This window comes from Rattus rattus, chromosome 4, assembly GCF_011064425.1.
Source record: "Rattus rattus isolate New Zealand chromosome 4, Rrattus_CSIRO_v1, whole genome shotgun sequence".
In the NCBI taxonomy this organism is placed as follows: domain Eukaryota; kingdom Metazoa; phylum Chordata; class Mammalia; order Rodentia; family Muridae; genus Rattus; species Rattus rattus.
Window position 1 is genome coordinate 148,890,125 of NC_046157.1, and position 15,607 is coordinate 148,905,731.

The window sequence follows — 15,607 nt, forward strand, 5'->3', positions numbered from 1 at the left end:
TTAGTCTACGTTCCCAGTGCTGTCCCATCTGCGACGCTGAGCTGTCTGCAAGCAGAAATCTGAAGAACGCCTGCTCAGGCTCTGGCCCACATCTACCTTTGCACAGATCTCTCTCCAGAAACAGGTCACCGTGTGGATGGGACCAGAGAATCCCCAGTCGTTTACGCTGAAGTGCACGGGAGTGTGAACCGGAGGAGTCCAGGCGTCTTCCAGTCCTCTGTGCTTCGAGTTGAGGAACATCTTTGTTTAACGATGACAGTCCTTGGCAGCGTTGTGAAAAGGTGTTCTTTCTGTGTCCCAGAGGACATTATCCGGCCTGCGGCCATTACCACTTAGGGGGGTGACTGCAAGCGCAGTTGTCAGGAGGCTCTTGCCTCACATGTTCTGGGCTGTCCCCAGAGATCAGTTGGTCCTCAGTCTGCTCTTCCCATCCCCCCACTAGTCCAGCAAGTACTTATTGATTGTCTGACTTCTGTCTGGTCCGAGGCTGGCATGAAGAACACTCATCAGAGACCTGGAGAGCAGTGGCAAGAAAATGCTGAAACCACCATACCACTGCACTGCGTTGTCCGTAAAAGTAGGGAAGGGGATTCTGGTTTACTATTTTCTTGTATGTTTAGATCCTAAAGGGATAAACTAGAAATAATGGAAGATAAAGTTGAGGAGAGGCAGAAGGGGATGGAAAGGATTGAAGGTTTAAACTCTTGGGTTTTTCAAGACAAGGTTTTTAACAGCCCTGGCTGGCCTTAAACTCACAGAGATCTGCCTACCTCTGCCTCCCAAGTGCTGGGATTAAAAGCATGAGCCCAACTTGAGTGTTTAGCTGTTTAAAAAGGAATTTTAAAGCCTCCAAATTAATCATAGAGCCAAAAGTTATATTTAAATTTTTTGAGGCCTTATGGGGTTAAATGATTCTAGGCTTGGCTGAGGGGAGCTGGCCTGCTAAAGACATGGTCTCCTTATAGGAGGTGGTCCTGAGAATGAGTCATTTTTGATGGGGGCAGGGTAAGTAGCATCCTTCCTCCTTTCTTAGGATTCTACAGTGGAGTCTGGGCGGTTGTGGCAGCACAAACCTTTAATCACAGTGCTTGGGAGGATGAGGTACGGGGATCTCTGAGTTTGAGACCAGCCAGGTTTATAAAGCAAGTTCCAGGATAGATAGAAGCCCTGTCTCGAAAGACTGACTGACTGACTGACTGACTGACTGACTCAACGAATGAATAAATATATATCTCCCATATATGTGGGTTAATTCTACAGCAGATTGCCCTGGTGGCTTACCTGCACTTGAATTTAGTCACACGGTTGGTTCTGTGTGAGGGCACGCAGGGACTCCATCCACGGGGGTCAGTGTGGTGTGGTTGTAATATAGAAAGGACACAGGATTTAGAACTGTGTCTTAGTTGTATGACTCTCTGCTTAGCTGTGAGCAAAGAACGTCCCCTTGCTTGCTCATCAGCAGTGTGGGACAGAGACCAATCGGTAACTTATCTACTCCACAGAGGTGTTCAATATCCTTGGAAGTATTGTGCAAACCTTAATGCGTTAAATAAATGCTGGCTACGAAACTCACCTGTTGGTTGCTACCTGTTACTTTGTCACCCAAGAGCCTCAGAATGTTCTTTGTAAGTGGTAGGGTGGCTGCCTGCTTCTTCTTGCCCACGTGTTTATGGGGGGATATTTCCCCGGTGTGCTTTGGAGGAAACTCGGACACCTCCGGAGAGAGCATGAGTCAGGGCATGTTTTTTTTTTTTTTTTTTTTTTTGGTCTATCCTTTTGTCATTTGACCATTTAGGACTTGATGACCTCTCTGGCTTCCCCAGAAAACATTCTTTTGTTTATTAGTTACTATAATTACTTGTGCACTTGATCCACAGATATTTGTAGCTGCCTGGCTCTCTGGGAGGAGGGATACAGGAAGAATCACAATCAGATTCTCTTTCAGGGCCTGGTTATATAACTCTGGCCAGTTGTGAACTTGAGATTCTCCTGTCTCGGCCTTCTGAGTCCTGGGATTATGGGTCTGAACCAGCATGAACTGCACAATGGCGGTGTGTAAGGACATACCTTGGGCTTTCTGTGCACTCCTCCTTCCTGTGATGGTATCATGGCCGTCCTGGGGAAGATCTGAGGCTTAGGTTACTAAGGTGCTCTCACACTTGGACCCTCTGTCTCCAAGATCTGAACTGTCTTCCCTAAACCACCTTGCCTCCTAGGCCTTACAGAGTGCCCATCCCTTCAGACTCCAATCCTTTCATCTGTTCTCTGGTGGCACCAACTTCCGGGATCACCACATCCTGCCAACAGAGCACCATCGAGACTGTTGAGCTGTTTACCCAGACCGTTCTTTCCTGCTACAGGCTCCTTCCCAGGGGCTTGGGCATTGCCCTGTCCCCTGCTTCTCCAACTCACCCTTAGACGTGAATCTGAATCTTTCATATCCTTAGGGTCATTGCTTAATTGTTACTTGGTGCTGTTACCTGAGTCTCCCGTTACTGAGCTTTTCCTTCTTGGTACTTGCCATGGATGCTTTGTAATAAAAAGTAGGTGTTTGCTTGTGAACAATAACCAAATTATTTACACACACACACACACACACACACACACACACACACACACACACACCACTTAGCATGGATTATAGAGAGAATGTGTGAGTCTTGCCCTATGAGGTTGGGTGCCTTGAAATAGTGATTTATACTTCAAAACAGCTGCACTTTAATTTCAAGCTCCCGTCCTATGGGTTTGACACAACTCCCTGACCTCTTTTCCCTTCATGCCTTGGGGGAACCTCCTTCTGTTTCACTGGCTGGAGAGAGCAAAGGTCTGTTCCTCCACCCCCACCCCCCAGCCCAGCTTCTGGTCAAGATCTCTTTCTCTTGCTATCCCATCTCTTTTTCTTCCTTTTGAAAACACCTATGGCTCTGGTTCTGGGGAAGCAAATGGGCAGAAAGGCTGGTAAGTTATCTCTGCCTTCTCTCCCCTCTGTTTCCCCCAAATAAAAGTCAAGCAGGCCGTTAGTTCAGGAATGACAGAGGAGCATGAAAGCTTGGTTCATCTCTCAGGATGCCATCCCAGCACAGACATGTTGAGACGGCTGGTCTGACCCTCAGGGATACTAGCAGTGTCCTGGCATTGGATTTGTGTCAAGATCAAGACCAGGCACATGTGGATTATGAGATAAACCACTGCAGAGTAACAGCATAGTAAATAAGAGTGACAGTTATTGAGCACTTGTTCTGTGCCAAGCATCGAAGTGGTTTTAAATGATGGCATCTCAAACCCCAGAGCCTGGACCCTAATTTAATGCCACCTTACCTGGAAGAACCCAATTGTTAACCCACTCAGTCCAACTGGCCCTGAGTGCTATGCTCTAGGAAGATAATTCTAATAAGAGTGTAAGTGACAATCTGGGCTCTAGGAAACCATCTGCACTGTCTGAGTTCGATTTCCAATGCAAGGATTGGTTTATTGGGGCTGGGTTACAATTCAGAAGTTGAGTGCTATCTTAGCATGTGTGAAACCCTGGGTTCAAATGCCTAGGAGGTTGAGGTGGGAGTGAGAGGATGGGGAGGTAGTGGGTGGGACTGGGTGGTATGGGGGATGAGGAGTGGTGGTGGTGGTGGTGGTGGTGTATTGGCCAAAGGGTGTCAGACTCTACCTGGTTAGAGATCAGAGCTGTTCTGGGTCTCCTTGCCTTTGGGGGGTTTGCATGGTTGGTCAATTCACTGTGGCCCTAAACATACTTCTCTTGTATGTAGACATACACTAACATGCACTTATTTCATTTGTGCGCACACTGCCCTTTCATGTTTATATGAGGACTCTGAAGACTTACATCTTTTAGGTTCCCAGCACTGGAGCTGCCCAACGTTTCCTGAGCTCCACTATGTGCCAAGTCTCTGTTCTATGTGCTACACACAGACAAGCTCACTTTTTTTCCCCTCTCAACAACCCCATTGTCACTGCTGGAAAGACCAGAGTACCCGACACAGTAATAAATAACTTGCTCAAGCGGTTATCAAGTGGCCTAGCTGGAGTATAATATCAGGCCACTTGGCCCCCAGAGATCTCAGGTTTAGCTTCTCACCTCTGTAGCCTCTAATAGCAAAGATTGTCTTGAAAATAAACCTGGGAAGTGAGTGATATGTTTCAGTTTTGCACATGGCTTGGAAGGTTTAGCAGTTGCATAAGGGCATTGAGACATGGTAGGGAGCAGCAGCAAGCTGTGATATTTAGGGGTAAATGTCAGACATGATACCAGAGCCCTGGGGCTCCCCTGGCTTTGTTGCCTATGGGTCTTGAATCTTGAGCAAGTCACTTACAGTTCATGAGCCTCATGTTTCTTACCAGTCAAGTAGAGGGTTGCTGTGAGGGGCCATGAGACTATCACAGTGCCTTATAAGATGGAAAGGACCACTTGAAGTCCAGGTAAAAAAGCTATCATGCTGCTCTCATTAAGAGTAAAGGATGTGCCTTTGTTTGGTGAGGCTGTAGTGGTTGGCAGACACTCTCTGAGTTCACCATACTAACCAAAGACGCGTGATAAGAAGAAATATCCTGGAAAGTTGACCAACAAAGATGAAGACCCAGTAGACAAACCTCAGGGTAAAGCCAAAAAGAAGTGACACAAAGACAAAGCTCACGACAAGCTCAACATCCTTACCGTTTAACAAAGCAATGTATGACAAACTGTATGGGAGCATCTACAAGCTTATTACTTCAGTCATGCTCTCTGAGAGACTGAATATGCGCGGTTCCTTGGCCAAGGCGGCCCTTCAGGAGCTACTTAGTAAAGGATGTTTCAAGTACTGAATCCACGTAGTTTACCACAGAGATAGAAAGGGTGGAGATGCATGGACAGGTTCGACCAACTGTACATTAAAATAAAACTCTGCCTGAAGAAAAGAATGAAGGATGTGTGTCTGTGTAGGGGGTGCGGAAGATAAGAGCACTTGTTGCTCTTGCAGGTGACCTGAGTTTAGTTCCCAGCACCCACAAGCTCATAGCCATCCATTACTTAGAGATGGTATCTTCTGAGCATATCACTCACTTCTGAATTCAAGACTTGTACTAGAGACTTTGACTGTTGAAACTCAGGTCCGTGTCTTAACCTAGCTGCAAGGGAGTCAAGACACATGCGTTTTCTACTTCTACCTTCGAAAGAGAGGACTTAAATGAAGAAGTTTCAAAGATTTAGGTTGCCCTAGATGACAGATATGTTATATACTGGTCTAGTTTCTAACATGTTGGACCCCAAGACCAAACCATTCTAGGGGGTGGCTCTAAGAGAAATGCACTGTGTTGAGCTCCTGGCTCAATTGTGAGGAACTGTGAAAAATTGTACTTGTATCTCTATCCAACTCTGGATGCCAAAATGGATCTTGCTCCCTGGACAGAGGACATGGGTTGTGGTGATGTTACATATATCAAGAAGTCACGGGGTTGGGGATTTAGCTCAGTGGTAGAGCGCTTGCCTAGGAAGCGCAAGGCCCTGGGTTCGGTCCCCAGCTCTGGGAAAAAAAAAAAAAAAAAAAGAAGTCACTCTGGAGCATCAACATGAAGGTGAGAAGTTCAAATCAGACTGCATTATGAGGGAGAGTAGGTGGGGTAGCTCTTGTTTTTGGACCGGTCTGTCACTGGTTTTGTCTGCTTTTGCTATCACCATTCCTGCCAAGCATTTAAGCATACACAGGCTCCAGAGGTGGGAGTTGGTATACACCAAAGTGGCCATCCTTGGTGTGTGCAATGGCCATCCTTGTCACAGTAATAAAGACCCTATCAGAGCTCACAGTGGGGAGACTGACAGGTACAGGTCTGCTGAAGGCAGTATGCTAGGAGAGCTGCAGGCATAATGAAAGAATACATAATATACCAAATAGAATGAGCCAACAGGAAACAAGAGGTAGGTGAGTCAACATCTCCTGCACATCCTGCTGCAGAATGAGAGAGGAACATGGGCTTCTAAAATCCCTCCCAGGGAGACATTTTACCTCAGCATCCCAGAGATACGGTTGATCAAAGAGAGATGCTTGTGGAGTTGAGACTGAAGCTCCGGACTCCAGGAGGGATGAGGCTGTCCAAGGGATGGGCTTTCCCTCCTAGTGCGAGGAGACTCTATGTGCAACATCCACTCTGGAGTGGGATCTCTGAGGGACAAATAGTGTGTGTATTACACAGCCCGGCACCCTACATCTCCCAGGTTGACAAAAGCTTCACAGGCTGTCTTGACATATAACAACGGACGGTTTTCCAGGCTGTGGGGCAGGGTCCAGCCTCTAAAATGTAGAGGATAGAACGAAGGGGCAAGGGATTCTCTTAGAGTGTTCTCAACAAGGGATGGCTCCAAGAAGACTTAAAGCCAAGTTAGCCGGCTCTGGCTGATGAAGTTTGGGCACAATGGGTTACTTCACTGGGGCTGCTGCAGCAGAGGATGACAGAGAGAACTGCTTTACAATGTCTGAAACCCTCTGAAGATGCTCAGGAAGGACCTGTTCTAGGCATCTCGGTTTTCGGAATTCCCTTGCCTTGTGACAGCATACCGCCAGTCTTCACACAGTGTTCTTTCTGTGTGTGTCTGTGTCCAGATCTCCCCTTTTTATAGACACACTGTGTCGAATAAGAAAGGAGCACAGCCACTCAAGGATGGCCCTAACAACCGCAGTGGCTTTACTTCCAAATAAGGGCTCATTCTGAGGTCACGGAAGTTGAGGTTTCGCATGTGAGTTTTAGGGGATGCAATTCAATGCCAGCCTCGTATGTCCTCGTATGCTTGACTTTTGGAAGGCAATTCACACATTCTGTTTCTGCACAGCTGACACCCAGCACTGACATCTTTGTACACCTGGATGAAAGTGAGAAGTCTGGGGTAAACGGCAGACAGTAACCGGCAATCTGCCAAGGATGCTCCAATTTGTGGGTGACCTTCTTCCTAGGTGTAACCTCTATGGGGGAACACTCCTTCCTGCATCCCCACGTCCTCAGCAGAAGGAATGATACTTCCCTATGATGATTAGTGTAAAATGTCAACATGACGGCATCTAGAGTCACCTCAGAGGTGGGCCATGGCTGTGGGGGATTCTTTTGATTATCTTATCGGTGTGGATAAACTGGCTTGTTTGTTTTTTTGTTTTTTTGAGACAGGGTTTTATTTTGTAGTGCTGGCTGGCTGGAACTCAGTGTGTAGATCAGGTTTAGCCTTGAACCTACAGAGATTGACTCGGCATTTTTAAGTGATGGGATTAAAGCCGTGCACCACTGTGCCCGGCTCTTGGAAGACCCTGTCTGTGGCAGGACTATTTCTCTGGCCAGGGGATTCTGAATTGTGTAGACTGGAAAGGAGAACCATTCATCTCTGTTCGATTGTAGGTGTGATATTAACAGCTGCTTCAAGCAATCCCCAAGGCTATTTATGTGCCAGCTCTATCTTTGGGTGGGGCTGAGATCGTGCAGGGCAGAGGTCGGGAGGGCTTGTACAGGCTCCTCTCGCCTCCTTTCCTCTTCCCCTGCTCAGCCAGGAGACATTCGTTGCTCTTGTGGGACCCATCCCACCTTCTGCTGACCCTCGGTTCTTCTCCCTTTGTGTGTTCTAAGGTGTAGGGGCATGGCTTAAACTGACTGTCATTTTCAAGGGCTTTTATGGGCATGGCTATGCTAGGTGCCCAGTTTCAGAGACTCAGAAAACACACTGGGTCCAGGTGCCCTTTCCCAAGATCTCTCTGACCTTGGAAAGTGAGATAGGTCCTCTAGGTTTGGAGAAGAGCTGGGTGGGGGTGGGTGTTGGGCAGAGGAACGGTGTGGAAACTTAGCCCACAGGATTTTACAGTGGTTGGCCCAATTGGAATGCCCCTGTTTCAGCTGCCTCTGGCTACAGATGGGTAGATACTGTGCCAAGGTCAAATGTTGGGTGGCGCCCAGCGCCAGAAGCCAGGCCTTTGAAGGGCATCAGCTGAACTGGAGGTGTTGATGGCAAATGCTTTCAGGGGTCTGTGATCTTGGAAACGGGTCCAAGCTGGAGAGGCTTGTTTGCGCGAAGGGGGTCTCCTCCAGGGCTCCTGAGGGAAAGGGAGGGGTGGCTAAAAGCAAGGTGGAGGAGTGCGTTTGAGGGATTGTGGGAATTTAGGGCCGTGCACCCGCCCCTCCTCCCCCCGCAATGCGTGGGGCGCCTGGAAAGGGGTCTTGCGGGCAGGTGGGATCCTGCAGGGACCCGAGCGCCGGGCCCATGCTGGCCCAGTCGGGGTAAGTCAGGGATCGTCCACTCCCATTGTGCGGCCGGGCGGCGGCCGGCTGGCAGAGCCGAGCTCTAGGAGGTGGAGCCGTGGACTGCGGGCTCCGGCGCCTGCGTCCGACCTGCCCGGCTCTGCGCGGCGAGAGGCCGGACGGGAACCCGGCAGCCGCGCCCCGGCGCTAGCGGGGAGGGACATGGGGCGCGGCGGTTCTCCCAAGCCCCGCAGGTTCCGGAGCCCGGAGGTACTTAAGGGCAAGGCGTGGGCCCCGGGCCTGGTGGGGACATCGGACTAACCTGGACCGGTTTGGGCCTCGGAAGTGAGAGCGGGCTGGGCACGGGGATGGAGTACCCCGGAGGGGGCCCACCAGCGCGATTATTGACCCCGCCCTCCTCCCCCAAGGCTCCCCAAGAGGTCTCCGCAGCGCCCCCTTCTTCTCACCCAGGATTTGGGTCCCATAGTGATTGAGAGACTCCTAAGTCTTCAGCCCAACCATGGCTAATGGGGTGATCCCACCGCCCGGGGGCGCCTCCCCCCTACCCCAGGTGACTGATGCGTGGGGGTGGGGTGGGGGAGGAGGGGCAGGATGGGTGGGGTGTCCTCTGGATGACCCTGGGATTGGTGGTGTAGAGGAATAGGGGGTCTTTGGTATTTCATGCATTTGTAGCTGAGATGCTCCCAAGGCCTGGGGCAAGTCCTCAGAGGGCATTTTGGGGATTTTGATGCAGGCAAGAGTGGAGGGGTTGGGAAGGCCCTTGAAGTATGGAGTTGGGGGTGGGTGGGGAGTGTTCATGAACTAGGGGTACTTAGGAGAGGTTATCTGGCCTGCAGGTCCGGGTGCCCTTGGAGGAGCCCCCACTGGGTCCAGATGTAGAAGAGGAGGATGATGACCTGGGCAAGACCTTGGCAGTGAGCAGGTTTGGGGACCTCATCAGCAAGACCCCGGCCTGGGACCCTGAGAAGCCTAGCCGCAGCTACAGCGAGCGCGACTTTGAGTGTGGGTAGCCTGGGGACCCCTAGTGCTACAGCCTTCACCACCATCACCTTCATCACCACCATTACTGCGCTCACCTCCGGCTTGATCACTCAGTGTTATCCTGTGCTGGACGCTGTGCTGGGCCACCATGCCATGTTAAGTCATCCTGCCTCCCATACCATCACCTTGTTCACCTGTCAGGGGAGCTGGGCTCCAGACCAGGGGAGATGTAGGGAGGTGAGCCTGAGGCCTCCCTCAGTGACCTTCATTATTCACTCTGTCCCACTCACCCTCTGCTTCACTGTGTTTCCTGTTATGTCTTCCCTCAGCTTCTCTTTCTCTCTGTACCACATCTCCCAACTCCCTGTTGTGACTTTTCCTTTGTTTCTCTCTCTTGTCCCCATTCCACCTGGCCTCACCAAATGACAGGAGCAGGGGCACAATAATTGGGAGAGGTGCCCTGGCTCTAGGGTGCCTTTGTTTTTTAGATCTTGAGCTAGAATAAGGTGTGTACTCCTTGTGGGAGAAGCCCCACTCTGTTTCGGGGGTCTCAACCCACTCTCCTGCACCCCCAGTTCACCGGCACACATCCCACCACACCCATCACCCGCTCTCAGCCCGCCTGCCTCCACCCCACAAGCTACGGCGACTGCCCCCCACCTCTGCTCGGCACGCCAGGAGGAAGAGGAAGAGAGAGAAAACCTCTGCTCCCCCCTCAGAAGGGACACCCCCTATCCAGGAGGAGGGGGGAGCTGGAGCGGAAGAGGAGGAGGAGGAAGAGGAGGAAGAAGAGGGAGAGTCTGAGGCAGAGCCTGTGGAGCCTCCACCCCCAGGGCCACCACAGAAAGCAAAGGTAGGGCCTCCTCATGGAAGGCTGGCTGGTCAAGACGTGACGTGATGAAGGTCTGAGTCTGTCCACGTGTGTCCACAGTTCTCCATTGGAAGTGATGAGGATGACAGCCCAGGTCTTTCTATCAAGGCTCCCTGTGCCAAGGCCCTGCCTTCCGTGGGCCTGCAGTCTGACCAGAGTCCCCAGCGCTCCGGCAGGTACCAGTCCCAGTTCCCTGGACCCAGCCATCCCGGAGCAGAACCCACTGCAGGCCAGAGCAGTTGGCCCAAGTCCCTGACACTTACCTGATTCCTAACCCAGAAGAGTGCCCGTAGGTGTGACCTGGAAAGCCAAGAGAGTGAGGAGAGTCTCATCTGTCTCCATGGTTTACAAGTGGGAGGAGGGAGGAAGAGGGGAGAAGAGAGAATAAAACCAAGAGGTTAAGGGTCAAGACTCCTCTAGGCCTGAAGTGTTGGTGAAGAGAGAGGGGTACAGGTAGAGGAGATGAGCCAGCAAGTGGGAAGGATGGAGCATGCTGGGAAAGGAAGCCTCTTGAGGCTTGGGGAGTTAGTTATAGGAGCCTGCTAGCCTAGCCAGCTCCTTGCCTCTCTCCATCAAACCTAAAGGCTCATGTTGCTTCCTCAGCTCCCCCAGTCCCCGGGCCCGGGCTTCCCGAATCTCTACAGAGAAGAGTCGACCTTGGAGTCCATCAGCCAGCTATGACCTGCGGGAGCGATTGTGCCCAGGCAGTGCCCTGGGCAACCCTGGGCCAGAGCAGCGGGTGCCCACTGATGAGGCGGAGGCTCAAATGCTGGGTTCTGCCGATCTGGACGACATGAAGAGTGAGTGAGACCCTGTGGCAGAGAGAGCTTAATCTGACGAAGCCACCTCTCTGCCAGAGCCTTTTCCCTTAGTGTCACTCAGGAGTGCTCTCTGAGTCACCTATTGCATAAATCCACCCTGTTCCACACACCCTCCTGGAGGAGAGCTCTCCTGAGACCGCCCACCTAACCCACTCTACGCTAACCCACTTGCCTGGAGGCTGAGGGCTGAGCTGCGCTGCCGGCCCCTTCTCCCCAAGCCAGGCCTGCTGCTACCCTCACTCCTTCCTACCACCCTTGCCCTGGCCTGGCTGTGATCTCGGCACATTCCTTCCATCTTATCAGTGCCTGGCTTTGGTGCCACCTGTCATCACCCACGGGGCTCTGTGCCCAGGCTAGGGGCATCACTGGTCTCCTGCCCTCCTCCTCCTCCTAAGGTTCACAGGGTGTGGGCGGGGGCAGAGGTGGGGGGAGTTAAGGGCTTTGAGCTCAATACGTCATGGAAAGTTGCCAGGGCCTGAGGACAGGGACAGGAACAATCCGATGGCAGCAGCAGTGGGATTGGGGGAGTCATAGGGAGGGTGTATATAGGGGGACAAGGAGAGTTGGGAGCAGGAAACCTTACCACGTCCAGCTCTGTGTGGGCAAAGGCAGTTCCGGTAGGGTCTCCCACTTTTTGGGACAGCCAGGGCTGAGGCCTTGGCCACCAGGGGAATGACAAGCCCTCTGGACAAGGTCATGGAGCCCAATGGAGCTCTGGGTCCTAAGCCTGGGAACACTGAAGACCAAGGCCCTGGGAGGAATCCAGCCCCTGGCACTGGTGACTTAGTGGCCTCAGAGGATTTGGAAATGTTTGTACTGGACTTTGAAGACTATGGCCTGTGGGAGCCCATGAGGGGCCACCCGAGCCCCCTGGCAGGGGTAGCTACTTGTGAGTAACTGGGCAGCTAGCCTCTCTCCAGCTGTTCATCTGGGCGGGGCAGGTGGGAGGGTGACCAAGCGGCCCTTCATAAACTTGCTTGACGGGCACTAGTGGGTCTGGGAATTGGGTGCTGTGGTTATGAAAGTGTTGGGAGCTAGGTGTCTAGGGACCAGCATTGAACCCATGGCCCCACAGGTTGTGTCAGCGGCTTTAGGGTATAGATGGGGCTGAAAGCTTAAGTGGGATCTGGCTTTTGTTGTGACTTGGCCAGTGCTACAGTGTTGCTCTGTACTGTCTGAGACTTTGTCTCCACATCTGTGAAATGGCTACCTGGATAATGTGTACAGGATAACAACCTGGATCTGGTGGGTACAAAAGGGGCCTGGAGCATGTGGGCTGTGATCATGACCTAGAGATGGATCCTTGGAGTCCAAGTCCACCTTGTCCACAGGTCATCGGCTGGAGGACAACCCCGGAGTGCGGCGACACTTGGTCAAGAAACCATCCCGGATACAGGGAGGGAGAGGCAGCCCCAGTGGCCTGGCGCCCATCTTGCGCAGGAAAAAGAAGAAGAAGAAGCTGGATCGGAGGCCTCATGAGGTAGAGTAGCCTGAGGCTGTCGGCTTTTGGGATCCAGGTTTTCCCCTTTGTGACAGTCCCAACTCTGACAGCCTCCGAGCCCTCACCTTGATACTGATTGCAGGTGTTCGTGGAGCTGAATGAACTGATGTTGGACCGGAGCCAGGAGCCACACTGGCGGGAGACAGCACGCTGGATCAAGTTCGAAGAGGATGTGGAGGAGGAGACGGAGCGCTGGGGGAAGCCTCATGTTGCTTCGCTCTCCTTCCGTAGCCTTCTGGAGCTTAGGAGGACCATTGCCCAGGGTAGGGCTCCTTGGGCTGGCCCTTCTCCCCACCGTAGCTCCATCTGTGTTGGGCTGCCAGGATCATTTGGGGAATTCTGAGGGGCAGGACTACACGTTGCACCTGGGCCTAATGGACGGCCTTCTAGCTGTCTATACTCTTAGTGTATGACTCCCATTGCTTGGCTCCTTGTGCCTCGGCCCCTTGCACACATTTTCCATATGCTCCTCCAGATGCCCGTGAGATGTGTATCTGCTGTTAGTGCATTGGCCCTCAGCTCACTTTACACATTGGCCTGCCCTTGGGGAGCAAGGCAGTGGGGTGGGCCTCCCCTCTGGCCGGACGGCTCCTTCCCTCACTGTGTCCTAGGAGCCGCTCTCCTGGACCTGGAGCAGACCACCCTGCCGGGCATCGCTCACCTCGTGGTGGAGACCATGATTGTATCTGACCAGATCCGGCCCGAGGACAGGGCTAGTGTTCTGAGAACTCTGCTCCTGAAACACAGGTGTGAGGGACTGGGGACGAGGGCTCTGTCTGCTCAGGTGTCTTAGAACCACTGTCTCTTCCCAAGGGATCTCAGCCTGAGCTCCCATTACTCGATGTGATGGGAGAGCTTATCCCCCTCCATCTTTCTTCAGCCTCAACCAATACAAAGCTCTCACATTAAGAAGCGCTCTGGGCTGTGGTCCCTTACTTCTCACCTCCTTGTGACCTCCCGTCTAACATAAGCCTCTCCAATGTACCTTGCCCCCTTCTTTAGCCATCCCAACGATGACAAGGACAGTGGCTTTTTCCCTCGAAATCCGTCGAGCTCCAGTGTGAACTCAGTCTTGGGGAATCACCACCCAACTCCTAGTCATGGCCCTGATGGTGCGGTACCCACCATGGCTGATGACCTAGGGGAGCCAGCCCCATTGTGGCCACATGACCCTGATGCAAAGGAGGTTAGTGTACCTTGCCTGACCTGGGCCTGGGAATCTAGAATATGCCCAGTTTAGTTGAGATCGGGAGGGCTGGGTGCCTGGCACCGTGCCAAGCATGCTGTGGGTCTGGGGACACACAAGGGCTCCCCGTGCTGACGATACAGGGTTTTGGTGTGGTGATGTGCCTGACCCATGGGAGTCATTCAGCTGATAAGGCTGAGGTGGGGTAGGGCATAGAGGAGGGTGAAGGCTCCTCCTAAGAGACTGAAGAGACAGGAAGCAGGGCTTAGACCTAGGGCCGGGACAAGGGCTGGAAGGGCCTACCGTGGCCTCTAGGCTGGGTCCCAGCCCTATTCCAGTTCTGCGTCCTCAGAAGCCCCTCCACATGCCTGGGGGAGACGGTCACCGGGGGAAAAGCCTGAAACTGCTGGAGAAGATCCCTGAGGACGCTGAGGCCACTGTCGTGCTTGTGGGTGAGGAGGGCCGGGGGCTGGAGGCAGGGCATGGTGAATGTCCTCTGTTATGGTCTGTGCCCCTGGACCTCTGGAGGAGGCTACTCTGAGTCCTTTCTTCTCCATTCCCGGTTTCCTGCCATCTTGGCTAGTTTAATATCTAGTACCATTGTAAGAATTAGGGGGAGGACAAAACAATCCTTATGGGACACCCTTACTCTCCACCTCTTGGTAACTGCTATGTGGATGTAGACACATAAGCGAACAGGGTACTTCGGGTCTGAGACGTCTTTTGCAGTGTCCAACTGCTCTCACTGTACAGGAGAACCCAGCTCTCGCCCCCAGAGCCAGCTTTGACTCTCCTCTGTCCATCAGTGCTTTTGCCTTCCTCCAGGCAGCGTGCCCTTCTTGGAGCAGCCAGCAGCAGCTTTTGTGAGGCTCAGCGAGGCTGTTCTCTTGGAGTCTGTGCTGGAGGTCCCCGTGCCTGTTCGCTTCCTCTTCGTGATGCTGGGGCCCAGCCATACCAGCACCGACTATCACGAGCTAGGGCGCTCCATTGCCACGCTCATGTCTGACAAGGTTGGTCCTATAACCTGGGATGGGTTCTTTAGCCTGTCTGCCTGGGTCCTGCTTGTCCCCTAGCTGTCTGTCTCTAGAGTGGAGTTGGCAGACTCAGCTCAGGGTAGAAAACAGAAACCTGGGCTGTGCATGGTAAAGGTGGGAACAGTAAGAGAGACCCAGACTCAGTGTCTGGGATGTAGTAGGAAGTGTGGACTGTCTCCCTGCCCTGTGTTGACGGTGCTGACCATGGCTGGCCTTACACAGAAAGGTCTCCTAGCTGGGGTGATGTTTGGGGTGCTCATTAGTCTGTAGGATGTGGGCGCTGCCTAGTCAGAGATGTTCCGGAATCCTCTCCTAGACTGGCCTGGTGCATATGACTGCCTTCTCCACCCTACCTCTATGACCCAATATCACCTCTCTGAAGTCTCCTTCCTGGGCTCTCTTGGCCCATCCTTGAGAGCCATCTCCTCTCTCCAGCTGTTTCACGAGGCTGCCTACCAGGCAGACGACCGGCAGGACCTTTTGGGTGCCATCAGCGAGTTTTTGGACGGAAGCATTGTGATCCCCCCATCGGAGGTAGAGGGCCGAGACCTACTCCGTTCCGTGGCTGCCTTCCAGCGAGAGCTGCTGAGGAAGCGACGGGAGCGGGAACAGACCAAAGTGGAGATGACCACCCGGGGAGGCTATGTGGCCCCTGGCAAAGGTCAGACCCCAGCCCACTCCTGACTCTCTGAATCCTGTGAGCTCTTTCCATCCCTGCCTCCCAGAGCTGTGGGGGATGCAGCTAGGGCCTCCAGACAGGATGGAGTGGCCTGGGTTTCACCAGACTCTTTCCTGTTTCCCCAGAACTGTCTTTGGAGATGGGAGGCTCCGAGGCAACCTCTGAAGATGATCCCCTGCAGCGGACAGGCTCAGTGTTTGGGGGGCTAGTGCGGGATGTGAAGCGCCGGTACCCACACTACCCCAGTGACCTACGGGATGCACTGCACTCTCAGTGTGTGGCTGCCGTGCTGTTCATTTATTTTGCAGCCCTCA

At 52.9% G+C, this 15,607-nt stretch overlaps 1 protein-coding gene across 1 annotated transcript in view; it reads left to right on the forward strand.

Annotated features, from left to right (window-relative positions):
- The first annotated feature begins 8,314 nt into the window (after nt 1–8,314).
- Slc4a3 (solute carrier family 4 member 3) overlaps nt 8,315–15,607 on the forward strand; it is a 12,998-nt gene continuing 5,705 nt past the window's right edge. Inside the window, exons 1-14 of the mRNA XM_032901429.1 lie at nt 8,315–8,469; nt 8,628–8,770; nt 9,057–9,222; nt 9,777–10,054; nt 10,133–10,248; nt 10,676–10,872; nt 12,225–12,373; nt 12,477–12,657; nt 13,006–13,141; nt 13,397–13,580; nt 13,933–14,032; nt 14,406–14,590; nt 15,050–15,275; nt 15,419–15,607. The exon at nt 15,419–15,607 is cut by the window's right edge and continues 30 nt beyond it. Coding sequence (XP_032757320.1) covers nt 8,720–8,770; nt 9,057–9,222; nt 9,777–10,054; nt 10,133–10,248; nt 10,676–10,872; nt 12,225–12,373; nt 12,477–12,657; nt 13,006–13,141; nt 13,397–13,580; nt 13,933–14,032; nt 14,406–14,590; nt 15,050–15,275; nt 15,419–15,607 — 2,158 coding nt within the window. The 5' untranslated portion in view covers nt 8,315–8,469; nt 8,628–8,719. The remainder of the gene's footprint in view (nt 8,470–8,627; nt 8,771–9,056; nt 9,223–9,776; nt 10,055–10,132; nt 10,249–10,675; nt 10,873–12,224; nt 12,374–12,476; nt 12,658–13,005; nt 13,142–13,396; nt 13,581–13,932; nt 14,033–14,405; nt 14,591–15,049; nt 15,276–15,418) is intronic.